We start from the raw sequence: 16,053 nt of genomic DNA on the forward strand, positions 1-16,053 counted from the left end.
CTACCTGTCCTGATTCAGTCGGACAACATAACAGCGGTGGCGTACGTAAACCGCCAGGGCGGAACAAAGAGCAGAGCGGCAATGGCGGAGGTCACAAGAGTTCTCCGCTGGGCGGAACAGCACGTGAGCGCTCTGTCAGCAGTCTTCCTTCCGGGCGTGGACAACTGGGAAGCAGACTTCCTCAGCAGACATGATCTCCATCCAGGAGAGTGGGCCCTTCATCAAGAGGTATTTGCAGAAATGACAAGGCGTTGGCGATTTCCTCAAATAGACATGATGGCGTCTCTCCTCAACAAGAAGTTTCCGAGGTATTTTTCCAGGTCACGGGACCCCCAAGCCAGTGCAGTGGACGCCCTGGTAACTCCGTGGGTGTTTCATGCGGTGTATGTGTTCCCTCCACTTCCTCTCATTCCAAGAGTGTTGAGGATCATAAGACGAACAAGGGTTCAGGCAATACTCGTCGTTCCAGATTGGCCACGGAGGGCCTGGTATCCGGATCTTCAGGAATTGCTCATAGAAGATCCTTGGCCGCTTCCTCTCATAGAGGAGCTGTTACTGCAGGGGCCATGCGTGTTTCCGGACTTACCGCGGCTGCGTTTGACGGCGTGGAGGTTGAACGCCAAATTCTAGCTCGTAAAGGTATTCCCGGGGAAGTCATTCCCACTCTCCTTAACGCTAGAAAGGAGGTCACGGCGAAGCATTATCACCGTATTTGGAGAAAATGTGTCGTGGTGTGAAGCCAAAGAAGCTCCTGCGGAGGAGTTTCACCTGGGTCGTTTCCTCCATTATTTGCAGGCAGGCGTGGATGCAGGCCTGATATTGGGTTCCATGAAAGTGCAGATTTTGGCTTTATCTATTTTCTTTCAAAAAGAATTGCCCGCTCTTCCTGAAGTTCAGACTTTCGTGAAGGGAGTGCTGCATATCCATCCTCCGTTTGTGCCACCCGTGGCACCATGGGATCTTGAAGTGGTGTTACAGTTTCTTATGTCTCACTGGTTTGAACCTTTGCGAACGGTTGAGTTAAAATTTCTCACTTGGAAAGTGGTCATGCTTTTGGCCCTAGCGTCCGCCAAATGGGTGTCAGAATTGGCGGCTTTGTCTCACAAGAGCCCATATTTGATTTTCCATGTGGATAGAGCGGAATTGAGTACTTGTCAACAATTTTTGCCTAAGGTGGTTTCTTCGTTTCACATAAACCAACCTATTGTGGTGCCTGTGGCTACCGATGCTGTGGCAGTGCCAAAATCTCTTGATGTCGTGAGAGCTTTGAAGATTTATGTCGCCAGAACGGCTCTTGTTAGGAAAACTGAGGCTCTGTTTGTCCTGTATGCTTCCAACAAGATTGGAAATCCTGCTTCCAAGCAGACTATTGCACGCTGGATTTGTAATACGATTCAGCACGGTCATTCTACGGCTGGGTTGCCGTTGCCGAAGACGGTAAAGGCCCATTCTACCAGGAAGGCTGCCCGAGGGGTCTCGGCACTTCAGCTGTGCCGAGCAGCTACGTGGTCGGGTTCAAACACTTTTGCCAAGTTCTACCAGTACGATACCCTGGCTGATGAGGACCTCATGTTTGCTCAATCGGTGCTGCCGAGTTGTCCGCACTCTCCCGCCCGGTCTGGAGCTTTGGTATAGACCCCATGGTCCTTTTGGAGTCCCCAGCATCCTTTAGGACGTAAGAGAAAATAGGATTTTAATACCTACTGGTAAATCCTTTTCTCCTAGTCCGTAGAGGATGCTGGGCGCCCATTCCCGTGCGTACTGTTACTTGCCGTTGTATTGTTGGTTGTTGGTTTCGGTTACACGAAGGTTGTGTATCGGTTATGTTCAGCTTATTGCTGTTTTTCGTTCATACTGTTATCTGGTATTCCTGCTAATCCAGTTGTACGGTGTGTTTGTGGTGTGAGCTGGTATGTATCTCACCCTTAGTTAACAAAAATCCTTTTCCTCGAAATGTCAGTCTCCCCTGGGCACAGTTCCTATAACGGAGATCTGGAGGAGGGGCATAGAGGGAGGAGCCAGTTCACACCCAGTAAAAGTCTTATAGTGTGCCCATGTCTCCTGCGGATCCCGTCTATACCCCATGGTCCTTTTGGAGTCCCCAGCATCCTCTACGGACTATGAGAAAAGGATTTACCGGTAGGTATTAAAATCCTATTAAAACCAATGTTACATTATGTGTACTATAATGTAATGCCCTTCAATTCACATTATGCCACACAATAGTGGCTCCCCTGTTTACATTATGCCACACAATAGTGGCTCCCCTGTTCACATTATGCCACACAATAGTGCCCCTAATTTGGTTCTGTGTAGATATTGCAGAATGGTATCTGTAAAATAAAATCTTCCCCTTTTTAAGCTTCGCTCCCCCAATTAGTCACATCAGAGTTCTTGGATTGGTATGTTATATATGTGTATTCAATAAAATTAAATGGTGTAGCTCGTGGCTTGTTCTGTTTGTATATTATATTAAACTGCCATATGGCAAATGAGGACATAACCAATTAAAATAACGCGGAGGGGGGGGGGGGGGGGGGGGGGGGTTGCATCCATGTAAACGCAAATAAGCGGATGCATCAGATAAGAGTTCAGAGGTTAAGAAAGTACATTTAATTTGTTGGTAAAGAACCAGTCAATAGTATCCAGTGCTTGCATGCTGTTGTAGGATAAACCGGTTATTGTGCTACACAGGTTACAAATGCTCCAGTGCTTGAATGCTGCTGGAAATAGTAGTCAGGAGTTGTGGCTGGATGGTCTACTCTCCCGTACCCACCAGTTATACTAGCTTACCCTTCTGATGTCACCAAGGGGTGATCGTCCTTGTGTGATCCCTGGTGCACCAGAAGGACATCAGAACATCCGTGGTGACATCAGAAGGGTAAGCTGGTGGGTACGGGACACCGGCCATCCAGCCACAATTCCCGACTACAATTTCCAGCAGCATGCAAGCACTGGAGCATTTCTAACCTGTCTAGCACAATAACTGGTTTATCCTACAACAGCATGCAAGCGCTGGATACTATTGACTGGTTCTTTACCAACAAATTAAACTTACTTTCTTAACCTTGGAACTTATCATCTGATGCATCTGCTCATTTGCGTTTACGCTGAAGCAACACTGTGCATTGTATAAACACTATGTACCTATGTGTGCATACCACTGTACTTTCCTTTTCAGCTTGTGAATTGATTTTATTGTAATGTACAAATAAAATTATTTAATCCATACACATAATGTCAATCTCCATATACACAATCATACACACAAGGTGAGCGCTGAAACCCCTCCTTCCTCGCTGTTTGCCTGGCTGCAACCTGGACATCCGTACATACGTTTGTCAAATTTAACGTAATTTTTTTTCTTTTTTCCTTCATACTTTTTCGTTCACGGAAGCCAGATGCTTTAGGCGTCCACAGTGTGCTCCCTCTCATGAGGACTCCTGCTTTGGGACATCCCTATTGTAACTCCAGTGTCCCCCAGTGAATGATGTACTTACCAGTAAAATCCCTGGTGAACACTGGAATCCCTTCCTGAGCTGCTGTGTGTGTGTGTGTGTGTGTGTGTGTGTGTGTGTCTGGTTGTGCTGCTTGTTGTCCAGTGTTGGGACCTATAGTCCTCTAGTTAGGGACCTTTTTCTTCCTTCAGTTGGTGTTTTTCCTGGTCATTGCATGTGCTTGGTTAATCTTAATTTAGTCTGGTGGGGTTTAGTGGATTGAGGAGGCTGTTTCAGGTCTTCAGATGTAAAGAGCCAGGCTCTACTCTTCACCGACTATACCACAGTGTAACTCCGTTGTACCCTTTGAATTCAGGATTTTACTGGTAAATCTAAAAATCCTGTTTTTAGAATTTTTTTAATTCCAGGTTAATTCACTCAAAAACTACTGTATTTGAGGAAGCCTCTGCTGTTCTATTTGGTATAACTCATGGAATAGAATAGTCCATGTATCATTGCACCCACACTCCAGGAGGGTAAATGGTAAACATATAACTTAATTGTACACATGGCTTTGTGACTGCCAGTCTGTGTAAAGCTGCAGGTCACGCTGGCAACTCCAGTGAATGAACAACAATGCGACCCTGTATATGTGCAAATTTGGGGATTCCTTAATACAACTAAAGTACCAGGGATTAAAAAAACTAAAAGTAGGCGGAAGCAACTTCATCGCCAGCAAAGCTGTGGGCAGCAGCTAGTTCCGAATAACTTTAACTACAGGTCCAAATGTTGGCAGAATATGTAAGGGACATGCAGTTCTACAGCTAGACAATTTAATATAGAGAAAATCCCTGCTTTAGGTAACGCATTGCATGTAATGCTTTCCCAATGAATACCACATATTCTGTGGTCGTGTTTATATTGTACTTTGTAATCTAAGGTGAATTCTGGAAATCATTTGTTTTAATGTCAAGGATTTATTTGTGTTCTTGCAGTACATGTGGATTTCCACCTCCTGAAAGATTTTAAGTTATTTCTTGGCAATGTCATTCCAGAATGTGGCCACTGGGTGGAGCCAGCCTATTAAAGTATTTGCATCTTAGTATTCTAATCATAGTAAAGCAGAAATCCCATAAAAGTGGGGGGTTTTGTTTGTTTTTTACAGCAGATTTTAGGGGGGGGGGCGGGTATATTAGGTTGTAAGTTTCCCCTTCGACATTCATCACGTTGTCACCGATTACCTGATGGAATGTCGACCTATGTCACTGACGGCGCACTGGGATTGCAGCCGCTCCAGTGTCGTATTCCTGGTTCTAGTGCAGGCGTCTGACGTGCAGTGTTCTGGCTAGTATTTTCTCGACGCTGTTCCTAATCCCGAACCCTGCCTCTGGTCCCTAACCATCGGCTTCCTCAGAATGTCTTTGACGAACGTCAACATTCTGAATGTCGGCGTGGTCACTGTTGACCATGTGACCGGATACCATTTTTAAGTTTTATTTCAAACGTGCAACTGAATTATCTTAGCTGTTCATTTTACAGCTCTTTTAAGGGAAAACAAGTATGGATGTCGGCAGTGATCAGCGGTTTCAAAGCCTCTCTGCTCAGTCATGTCTCAGTATGTGCTAGATTTTACCCTTTTAATTCCTTAATGGTTATAGATTTGTATGTATGTGTGTGTACCCTGATCAGCCATAACATTAAACAGTCTGCCAAAACAGCGCTGAGCCATTGTGGCATGGACTCCACAAGGCCCCTGAAAGTGGTCTGCGCTATCTTGCACCAAGACATCAGCAGACCCGCGTAAGTTGCGAGGTGGGACCTCCATTGCTTGGGCTGGTTTTTCCAGCACCTCCCACATATATTCAATCAGACTGAGACCTGGGGAATTTGGATACCAAGTCACTATCATTGCCATGAAAGGGCGTGCTTAGTCTGCAGAAATGTTTTGGTAGGTGGTATGTGTCAAAGTAATAGCCACATGAATGGCAGTCTGGCCACTCTCCGTCTTACTACTCTTTGTTCCCCCCTTTACAGTGCTACATAGTACCCCGACTCTATATAAATTTCATTTGGTAAGAGTGCTTGCACTTTGAGAGAGGGACAAACAAGACTATTGTTGAAAGGAACTTGCATTAAATATCGCCTGTAGCTGAGGTGCACATACTGATTGGAACCAGAATCTTCCAACCAGTATGTGCTTTATAGCAAAGATCCTGGTGTCTGAAGTGCTAGGTTGATCTCTCTCTGGTGTACCCCTGACAGCGTATTATCACAGTAACACTATCCCTATAGCAATGCGTGGGACAGGAGCATATTGCTGTGGGGATGTCAGACTGTCAGGAGCAAGATAAATGCGTGTAGAAAAAAAAACACCTGCCAATTGTAAAGGTTCTAGTAATTGGGAAGAGATCTATATTCCAGCAGTACAATAAGACGAAGCAGACATCACACTGTAATAATTCATATGCAAAATATGTGCTTGAGTGATCCAGCCACTGTCCGTACCCTTACTGTCATAGTAAATAGCCCATACACAACAACAACAACAACAATAATGGACGATTATTGTTTCGGGTCAATAAATCGGATGGAAAGTGGCAAATCGGATGCGTTTTACATCCAATCCGATGCGCGGTCCCGTGAGCATCGGATCAGAGCCCCTAGGTCGTTAGTGCTGCACTCGTAATATGTCTGTTCCCGCAGGCATGGCTGGGATCGCATAAGATACATCCTAAGCAAAAGGACAGCATACGATGTATCCTATGCGATCCAGCCGGCTGGGCGGTTCAAGGAAAATCTTATGCGATATGAGGGTCTGACATGCAGCTGTAGTGTATGGGGCCCTTAACTGTGCCTGTAATTTTATCATGAGGAGGTGGGTGTAGATAATTCTAAAGGTTTCTCTATCGTCCTAGTGGATGCTGGGGTTCCTGAAAGGACCATGGGGAATAGCGGCTCCGCAGGAGACAGGGCACAAAAAGTAAAGCTTTACGATCAGGTGGTGTGTACTGGCTCCTCCCCCTATGACCCTCCTCCAAGCCTCAGTTAGATTTTTGTGCCCGGCCGAGAAGGGTGCAATCTAGGTGGCTCTCCTAAAGAGCTGCTTAGAAAAGTTTAGCTTAGTTTTTTTATTTTACAGTGAGTCCTGCTGGCAACAGGATCACTGCAACGAGGGACTTAGGGGAGAAGAAGTGAACTCACCTGTGTGCAGGATGGATTGGCTTCTTGGCTACTGGACATTAGCTCCAGAGGGACGATCACAGGTACAGCCTGGATGGTCACCGGAGCCTCGCCGCCGGCCCCCTTGCAGATGCTGAAACGAGAAGAGGTCCAGAATCGGCGGCAGAAGACTCCTCAGTCTTCTAAAGGTAGCGCACAGCACTGCAGCTGTGCGCCATTTTCCTCTCAGCACACTTCACACGGCAGTCACTGAGGGTGCAGGGCGCTGGGAGGGGGGCGCCCTGGGAGGCAAATGAAAACCTAATTTGGCTAAAAATACCTCACATATAGCCTCCGGGGGCTATATGGAGATATTTAACCCCTGCCAGAATCCACTAAAGAGCGGGAGACGAGCCCGCCGGAAAAGGGGCGGGGCCTATCTCCTCAGCACACAGCGCCATTTTCCTTACACAGCTCCGCTGGTCAGGACGGCTCCCAGGCTCTCCCCTGCACTGCACTACAGAAACAGGGTAAAAAAGAGAGGGGGGGGCAAAATTGTGGCAAAAATATATTATTAAAGCAGCTATACAGGGAGCACTTATTATAAGGCTATCCCTGTCATATATAGCGCTTTTGGTGTGTGCTGGCAAACTCTCCCTCTGTCTCCCCAAAGGGCTAGTGGGGTCCTGTCTTCGTTAAGAGCATTCCCTGTGTGTCTGCTGTGTGTCGGTACGTGTGTGTCGACATGTATGAGGACGATATTGGTGTGGAGGCGGAGCAATTGCCAAATATGGGGATGTCACCTCCTAGGGGGTCGACACCAGAATGGATGCCTTTATTTATGGAATTACGGGATAGTGTCAACACGCTAAAGCAGTCGTTTGACGACATGAGACGGCCGGACAATCAATTAGTGCCTGTCCAGGCGCCTCAGACACCGTCAGGGGCTGTAAAACGCCCTTTGCCTCAGTCGGTCGACACAGACCCAGACACAGGCACTGATTCTAGTGGTGACGGTGACGAATCAACCGTATTTTCCAGTAGGGCCACACGTTATATGATTTTGGCAATGAAGGAGGCGTTACATATAGCTGATACTACAGGTACCACTAAACAGGGTATTATGTGGGGTGTGAAAAAACTACCTATAGTTTTTCCTGAATCAGAAGAATTAAATGAGGTGTGTGATGAAGCGTGGGTTGCCCCCGATAAAAAAATGCTAATTTCAAAGAAGTTATTGGCTTTATACCCTTTCCCGCCAGAGGTTAGGGCGCGCTGGGAAACACCTCCTAGGGTGGACAAGGCGCTCACACGCTTATCAAAACAAGTGGCGTTACCCTCTCCTGAGACGGCCGCACTTAAAGATCCAGCAGATAGGAGGATGGAAAATATCCAAAAAAGTATATACACACATACAGGTGTAATACTACGACCAGCTATAGCGACAGCCTGGATGTGCAGTGCTGGGGTAGCTTGGTCAGAGTCCCTGATTGAAAATATTGATACCCTGGATAGGGACAATGTTTTACTGTCTTTAGAGCAAATAAAGGATGCATTTCTTTATATGCGTGATGCACAGAGGGATATCTGCACACTGGCATCACGGGTTCACTACGGCTGGCCGGCGGTCGGGCTCCCGGCGACCAGCATCCCGGCGCCGGGAGCCCGACCGCCGGCTTACCGACAGCTTGGCGAGCGCAAATGAGCCCCTTGCGGGCTCGCTGCGCTCGCCACGCTACGGGCACGGTGGCGCGCTACGCGCGCCACACTATTTTATTCTCCCTCTATGGGGGTCGTGGACCCCCACGAGGGAAAATAAGTGTCGGTATGCCGGCTGTCGGGCTCCCGGCGCCGGTATACTGAGCGCCGGGAGCCCGACCGCCGGCAAACAGAAGACCACCCGGCATCACGGGTAAGTGCTATGTCCATTTCGGCTAGAAGAAGTTTATGGACGCGACAGTGGTCAGGCGATGCGGACTCAAAACGACATATGGAAGTTTTGCCGTATAAAGGGGAGGAGTTATTTGGTGTCGGTCTATCGGATTTGGTGGCCACGGCTACAGCCGGGAAATCCACCTTTTTACCTCAAGTCACTCCCCAACAGAAAAAGACACCGACTTTTCAACCGCAGCCCTTTCGTTCCTTTAAAAACAAGAGAGCAAAGGGATATTCATATCTGCCACGAGGCAGAGGAAGGGGGAAGAGACGGCAACAGGCAGCTCCTTCCCAGGAACAGAAGCCCTCCCCCGCTTCTACAAAAGCCTCAGCATGACGCTGGGGCTTCTCAAGCGGACTCGGGGGCGGTGGGGGGTCGTCTCAAGAATTTCAGCGCGCAGTGGGCTCACTCGCAGGTAGATCCCTGGATCCTGCAGATAATATCTCAGGGGTACAGGTTGGAACTAGAGACGGATCCACCTCGCCGTTTCCTGAAGTCTGCTTTACCAACGTCCCCCTCCGACAGGGTGACGGTCTTGGAAGCCATTCACAAGCTGTACTCTCAGCAGGTGATAGTCAAGGTACCCCTTTTACAACAAGGAAAGGGGTATTATTCCACTCTATTTGTGGTACCGAAGCCGGATGGCTCGGTAAGACCTATTCTAAATCTGAAATCCTTGAACCTGTACATAAAGAAGTTCAAGTTCAAGATGGAGTCACTCAGAGCAGTGATAGCGAACCTGGAAGAAGGGGACTTTATGGTATCCTTGGACATCAAGGATGCGTATCTCCACGTTCCAATTTACCCCTCACACCAGGGGTACCTCAGGTTCGTCGTACAGAACTGTCACTATCAGTTTCAGACGCTGCCGTTCGGATTGTCCACGGCACCTCGGGTCTTTACCAAGGTAATGGCCGAGATGATGATTCTTCTTCGAAGAAAAGGCGTATTAATTATCCCATACTTGGACGATCTCCTAATAAGGGCAAGGTCCAGAGAACAGCTAGAGATGGGATTAGCACTGTCTCAAGAAGTGCTAAAACAGCACGGGTGGATTCTGAATATTCCAAAATCCCAGTTAATTCCGACAACACGTCTGCTGTTCCTAGGGATGATTCTGGACACGGTTCAGAAAAAGGTTTTTCTCCCGGAGGAAAAAGCCAAGGAGTTATCCGAGCTTGTCAGGAACCTCCTAAAACCAGGAAAGGTGTCTGTACATCAATGCACAAGAGTCCTGGGAAAAATGGTGGCTTCTTACGAAGCAATTCCATTCGGCAGATTCCACGCAAGAATTTTCCAGAGGGATCTGTTGGACAAATGGTCAGGGTCGCATCTTCAGATGCACCAGCGGATAACCCTGTCTCCAAGGACAAGGGTATCTCTTCTGTGGTGGTTGCAGAGTGCTCATCTATTGGAGGGCCGCAGATTCGGCATACAGGATTGGATCCTGGTGACCACGGACGCCAGCCTGAGGGGCTGGGGAGCAGTCACACAAGGAAGAAACTTCCAGGGCGTGTGGTCGAGCCTGGAAACGTCTCTTCACATAAACATTCTGGAACTAAGAGCAATCTACAATGCTCTAAGCCAGGCAGAACCTCTGCTTCAAGGAAAACCGGTGTTGATCCAGTCGGACAACATCACGGCAGTCGCCCATGTGAACAGACAGGGCGGCACAAGAAGCAGGAGTGCAATGGCAGAAGCTGCAAGGATTCTTCGCTGGAGAGAATCATGTGATAGCACTGTCAGCAGTGTTCATCCCGGGAGTGGACAACTGGGAAGCAGACTTCCTCAGCAGACACGACCTTCACCCGGGAGAGTGGGGACTTCATCCAGAAGTTTTCCATATGCTGGTAACCCGTTGGGAAAGACCAATGGTGGACATGATGGCGTCTCGCCTCAACAAAAAACTGGACAGATATTGCGCCAGGTCAAGAGATCCGCAGGCAATAGCTGTGGACGCGCTGGTAACGCCTTGGGTGTACCAGTCGGTGTATGTGTTTCCTCCTCTGCCTCTCATACCAAAAGTATTGAGAATTATACGGCAAAGAGGCGTAAGAACGATACTAGTGGTTCCGGATTGGCCAAGAAGGACTTGGTACCCGGAACTTCAAGAGATGATCACGGAAGATCCGTGGCCTCTACCTCTGAGAAGGGACTTGCTTCAGCAGGGTCCCTGTCTGTTTCAAGACTTACCGCGGCTGCGTTTGACGGCATGGCGGTTGAACGCCGGATCCTAAAGGAAAAAGGCATGCCGGAAGAAGTCATTCCTACTTTGATTAAAGCAAGGAAGGAAGTAACCGCGCAACATTATCACCGCATTTGGCGAAAATATGTTGCGTGGTGCGAGGATCGGAGTGCTCCGACGGAGGAATTTCAACTGGGTCGATTCCTACATTTCCTGCAATCAGGATTGTCTATGGGTCTCAAATTGGGATCTATTAAGGTTCAAATTTCGGCCCTGTCGATTTTCTTCCAAAAAGAATTGGCTTCAGTTCCTGAAGTCCAGACTTTTGTTAAGGGAGTGCTGCATATACAGCCCCCTGTGGTGCCTCCAGTGGCACCGTGGGATCTCAATGTTGTTTTGGACTTTCTCAAATCTCATTGGTTTGAACCACTAAAAACTGTGGATTTGAAATATCTCACATGGAAAGTGACCATGCTACTAGCCCTGGCTTCGGCCAGGAGAGTGTCAGAACTGGCAGCTTTATCTTACAAAAGCCCATATCTGATTTTCCATTCGGACAGGGCAGAACTGCGGACTCGTCCGCATTTTCTCCCTAAGGTGGTGTCAGCATTTCATCTGAACCAACCTATTGTAGTGCCTGCGGCTACAAGCGACTTGGAGGACTCCAAGTTGTTGGACGTTGTCAGAGCTTTAAAAATATACATTTCAAGGACAGCTGGAGTCAGGAAATCTGACTCGCTGTGTATACTATATGCTCCCAACAAGTTGGGCGCTCCTGCGTCTAAGCAGACTATTGCTCGCTGGATTTGTAGTACGATTCAGCTTGCACATTCTGTGGCAGGCCTGCCACAGCCAAAATCGGTAAAAGCCCACTCCACAAGGAAGGTGGGTTCTTCTTGGGCGGCTGCCCGAGGGGTCTCGGCATTACAACTCTGCCGAGCGGCTACGTGGTCGGGGGAGAACACGTTTGTAAAATTCTACAAATTTGATACCCTGGCTAAGGAGGACCTGGAGTTCTCTCATTCGGTGCTGCAGAGTCATCCGCACTCTCCCGCCCGTTTGGGAGCTTTGGTATAATCCCCATGGTCCTTTCAGGAACCCCAGCATCCACTAGGACGATAGAGAAAATAAGAATTTACTTACCGATAATTCTATTTCTCGGAGTCCGTAGTGGATGCTGGGCGCCCATCCCAAGTGCGGATTATCTGCATTACTTGTACATAGTTACAAAAATCGGGTTATTATTGTTGTGAGCCATCTTTTCAGAGGCTCCGCTGTTATCATACTGTTAACTGGGTTTAGATCACAGGTTGTACGGTGTGATTGGTGTGGCTGGTATGAGTCTTACCCGGGATTCATAAATCCTTCCTTATTGTGTACGCTCGTCCGGGCACAGTACCTAACTGAGGCTTGGAGGAGGGTCATAGGGGGAGGAGCCAGTACACACCACCTGATCGTAAAGCTTTACTTTTTGTGCCCTGTCTCCTGCGGAGCCGCTATTCCCCATGGTCCTTTCAGGAACCCCAGCATCCACTACGGACTCCGAGAAATAGAATTATCGGTAAGTAAATTCTTATTTTTTCTAGCGAGAATTGTTACTTTCTTCTGCTATTTTCTGATCTGTTATGGATTGTATGTGTTAATTGGAAGGCGTTTTCCATTATGTTTCTAATGCTCAGCTTCCCAGAATGTTAGACGCACAAGGAGGATGATCTGGGCAGCGAGGTCGGAGTGCATTGGTAAATGTTACAGTTTTAACCCCTTCACATGAACGTTTTCAGAGGTTTTTCCCCCGTGCCACTTTCAGGATGGGATATGCTGTCACGAAAATGCTATAAAATCAAAATACATAATCATGGAGGCTGCTACAATAACTTTGTACCATGCGCAGTGAAATTAAGCCAAACAGGTAAACATGCCATTAGAATAAATGCAGAGGCCCTATTCTGGGGACCATATATTGGAGGTCCCAGTACACATTACAGCTTGCTCACATGCAGTAATTCAGTGGGCTGCTGTCTTTCACTCGCTCTCCCCCCTAGTGAGGCAATTCTGTCTCTTCTCATTGGTTAAGCCTGCAGACTCCTGGTTCTCCGTGTAGTCTGGCAGAATAGGCAGCCCATGCAGAGGTAGTTATGAGGAAGTGATTTGAACTCCTTGGCTGCTTTTTGCTTTGGGTAGAGCGCTATGTTCTGTTACCTTCTGTGTACAGGCCATCTTTTCTAGAGTTTCCGCAATAACTGTTTTATACATGCGGTTTCCTTTTGTCATTTACTCTGTTAATATATGTATATGCATTTTGTTTTCCAGGCCGTGGTAGGAGAAGAGTGTGTGGGTGCCATTGTCTGCAAGCTGGATATGCACAAAAAGATGTTCCGAAGAGGTTATATAGCCATGTTAGCAGTGGATTCCAAGTACAGAAGAAAGGGCATTGGTAGGCTATTTGTGGGGTGATTCCTGTATAGTTTCCCACTTACACTTGGAGTGTCTGCAGCATATATGGCTAATGTAAGGGAGCGGAGGATTATGAACAGCGCTGCTTGTGCAGTCATATACTGTACCCATGCATGTTGTAAAGGATGATGCAGAAACTCCTTTTTTGTCGATTGTTTTTGAGACAATAACCTTTTTATATAATCCGTTTTAACACTGATTTGTTTTGTACTCCTATATTGGGTTGTGCTTTATCATGTGTTAAAAACAGTGCATACTTTGCCAGTAGTAACCCCACTCCCACTACACTACCACTTTGTTACTGGGTAGTACGGCTCTAGACGCTGTTTTAGGGTTTAATAGTTTCATCACTTTCTTGCCATAGTCTTACCACTACCTGTTGAGCCATTGTTAACGACTTTCATGTGGCTTATATTACAAGCATTTTATACTTAAAGCGTACAACCTTTGACATGTAACAAATTGGTTATGGAAATTTAACTAAACACAGCCAAAAGGGTCTTACAGTGAATCAGAATAGACCACCTTAGTACAGGCCTTTCACAATCGCATAAGCCCTAGGAGGTCTCCCTCCACACTACAGATCACCTTCTCCCATACTCTTTAACTGCGTAACAGCCTCCATACATACAGTACTGTGTGCACTCGTATACTATTTTTGTGGCTTTTCTTACTTATGCTGTATGTGTTGTGCTTGGGTGACAATCCCATGTTCAAGATGAAAATAACCAGCTCCTATATTGCGAAGTGGAGTCTGGAATCTTTCCATTCTATTTTACATTCAGGCTTTCCATGACATTTTGAAGGACAGCCACCATGCATACTTTTCCTGCACATAAGCTCCTCCCAAGTGCTAGCATGTCATGTCTTCAGGTTCTCCCATTGTCAGAACATGTGATAATTAGCAAATGGTGTTTAATTTACATGTACAATCGAGTCAACATTGTATGTCCTATAGAGCGTTCAAGAGGCAGATTCAATTAGATGCCAGTGCGCTCTCTAGTAATCTGCCCCTAAGCTTTTTACATGCAACGGTTATTAAACAGACGTCAGGATGTGACCATGGGAAGCAGCATCAGGCGTTACCAACCCGTAGCTCACCAGCTGTTGTGGAATTGGATATCCCAGGACGCTGTGCCGTAGTTTTAGCATTCTCTAATAGAAAAACTGTGACACGGTATGCTGGGACATGTAGTTTCACGACCGCTGGAGAGCCACAAGTTGGGCAGGCCTGCATTATATTAACCACTTGCCTGGCTGCGACCATGCCTGCAAGTGCTCTATCTGACCTGGGAGCACAGGATGCGACCAGTCAGATAGAGAGTGTTAGCAGCGGCTGGGAAGGGAAACTTCCCTCCGCTGCTGCTGTCAGAGGGACCGGACGGTCCCTCTGCCTCCCTGCACTCTCCCCTACTGATTGCCGTGCTGTTGTTCACTGCCATAAGGTGGAGTGATGGAGTTTACTGCAATGTAACCTAGCCAGGTCATACCCCGGGGCAATGAAAATAAGTGCAAAAGCAAACGCTATGTATTAGTAATTACTGCAGGAGGGCTTTGTACAAGAAAATAAAGCTTTCTAATAGCCTGTGTAAGAAGCTGTTGCAGACGGTTGTCAGTCTTGCGGTTTTAAGTTATTGGAGGAATGTTAAGGGGGGTACTCACGGAGAGATTGCTTAGATTTTAAGAACAGATCACTCGTGTGTAGCCCCCTCAGCGATAGCGATGCGCGGCCCCGCACATCGCTATCACCAGTGCTAAATTGGCCTGCTGGGTGAAATGAGCGGCCCCCCATCCTCCCCCGCATCGCTCAGCACACATCTCTCCCGTGTATATAGCCTTTTAGAAGTAAGTAATGTTGATTTTATGATCGCCACTTCAGTAAATGGACTGAAAAAATTGTGGTAGCATTTTTGTAGTTTTTTTTTTTTTTCTTCTGTTAAATGAAAGGGTCAATGTTCATATTTTATAATACCGCTACCTCTTGTTAATCTTCATTAGATTCTCTTAAGATTGTTTACACGACTAAATATTCTTTCCATCTAAATTGCAGGTACAAATTTGGTGAAGAAAGCTATTTATGCCATGGTTGAAGGGGATTGTGATGAGGTAAGAATTTCACAATTCACTGTAGCGCTTTGTTCGTTTTGCCAGGATAAAAGAATTATGAAATATATATTTTTAGTGCACAGAAGGATTTGTTTACCATAGTTGAGTGAAATATCCGTTAAATTCTATGTGTTATTGTACTTTTATAGACCCATTCACATGAGAAGATATGTCTACACTATCTCTAGATATTTATTTTCACCGTGGCTGGGTTTATACAGTAGGATTGGTTGTCAGTGGTATCCAGTCTCTGTAAGAGCGTCATCATACATCTTTACTGCAGTCGTGCCAAGCAGCCCCTCTTGGCACACCAGGTGACGTGAGAATCTTCTAGCGTAGGGCTTCTTTTTTGCAGAAAACAGCAGACTGTTAATAAATTTGATATGACGCTTGTAGATCTGTCTGTGAGTTCTCTAATCTGTACCCAAAGTGCAAATCTCCTCCCAACTCTAACACTTTCAGTTAGTCACTAACTATCAGGGTGATGCAAGAGAGCAGTAGTGATGTCACGTTTTACACTATCAATTAAAAACGTTGTAATAAAATACTGAGGTATAATTTGCATCTTATGTAACAAGGCAGTAGTTGGCACACGTCTTTGGCCCTTGAAGCATTCAATGTATTTTAAAAACTGATGACCATTCTACTGGTTATATACAGTACAGTCAGGTGCTCAAAAACTTGTATATTGGCATGTGATAATCTAAAGAAAACCCTGAACCCTTGGCATGTAGACCTGATGTACATCTTGGCGTAGCAGGATATAGTGGGAATTT

The 16,053-nt window shown here is 46.7% G+C and overlaps 1 protein-coding gene across 1 annotated transcript in view; it reads left to right on the plus strand.

The window, feature by feature from the left end:
* Nucleotides 1-16,053, plus strand: part of NAA30 (N-alpha-acetyltransferase 30, NatC catalytic subunit) — a 52,567-nt gene that overhangs the window by 33,352 nt on the left and 3,162 nt on the right. The window contains exons 2-3 of the mRNA XM_063947982.1: nt 13,028-13,151; nt 15,222-15,277. Of these exons, the coding sequence (XP_063804052.1) occupies nt 13,028-13,151; nt 15,222-15,277 (180 nt within the window). The remainder of the gene's footprint in view (nt 1-13,027; nt 13,152-15,221; nt 15,278-16,053) is intronic.

The sequence above is a fragment of the Pseudophryne corroboree genome, chromosome 12 (assembly GCF_028390025.1).
Source record: "Pseudophryne corroboree isolate aPseCor3 chromosome 12, aPseCor3.hap2, whole genome shotgun sequence".
In the NCBI taxonomy this organism is placed as follows: domain Eukaryota; kingdom Metazoa; phylum Chordata; class Amphibia; order Anura; family Myobatrachidae; genus Pseudophryne; species Pseudophryne corroboree.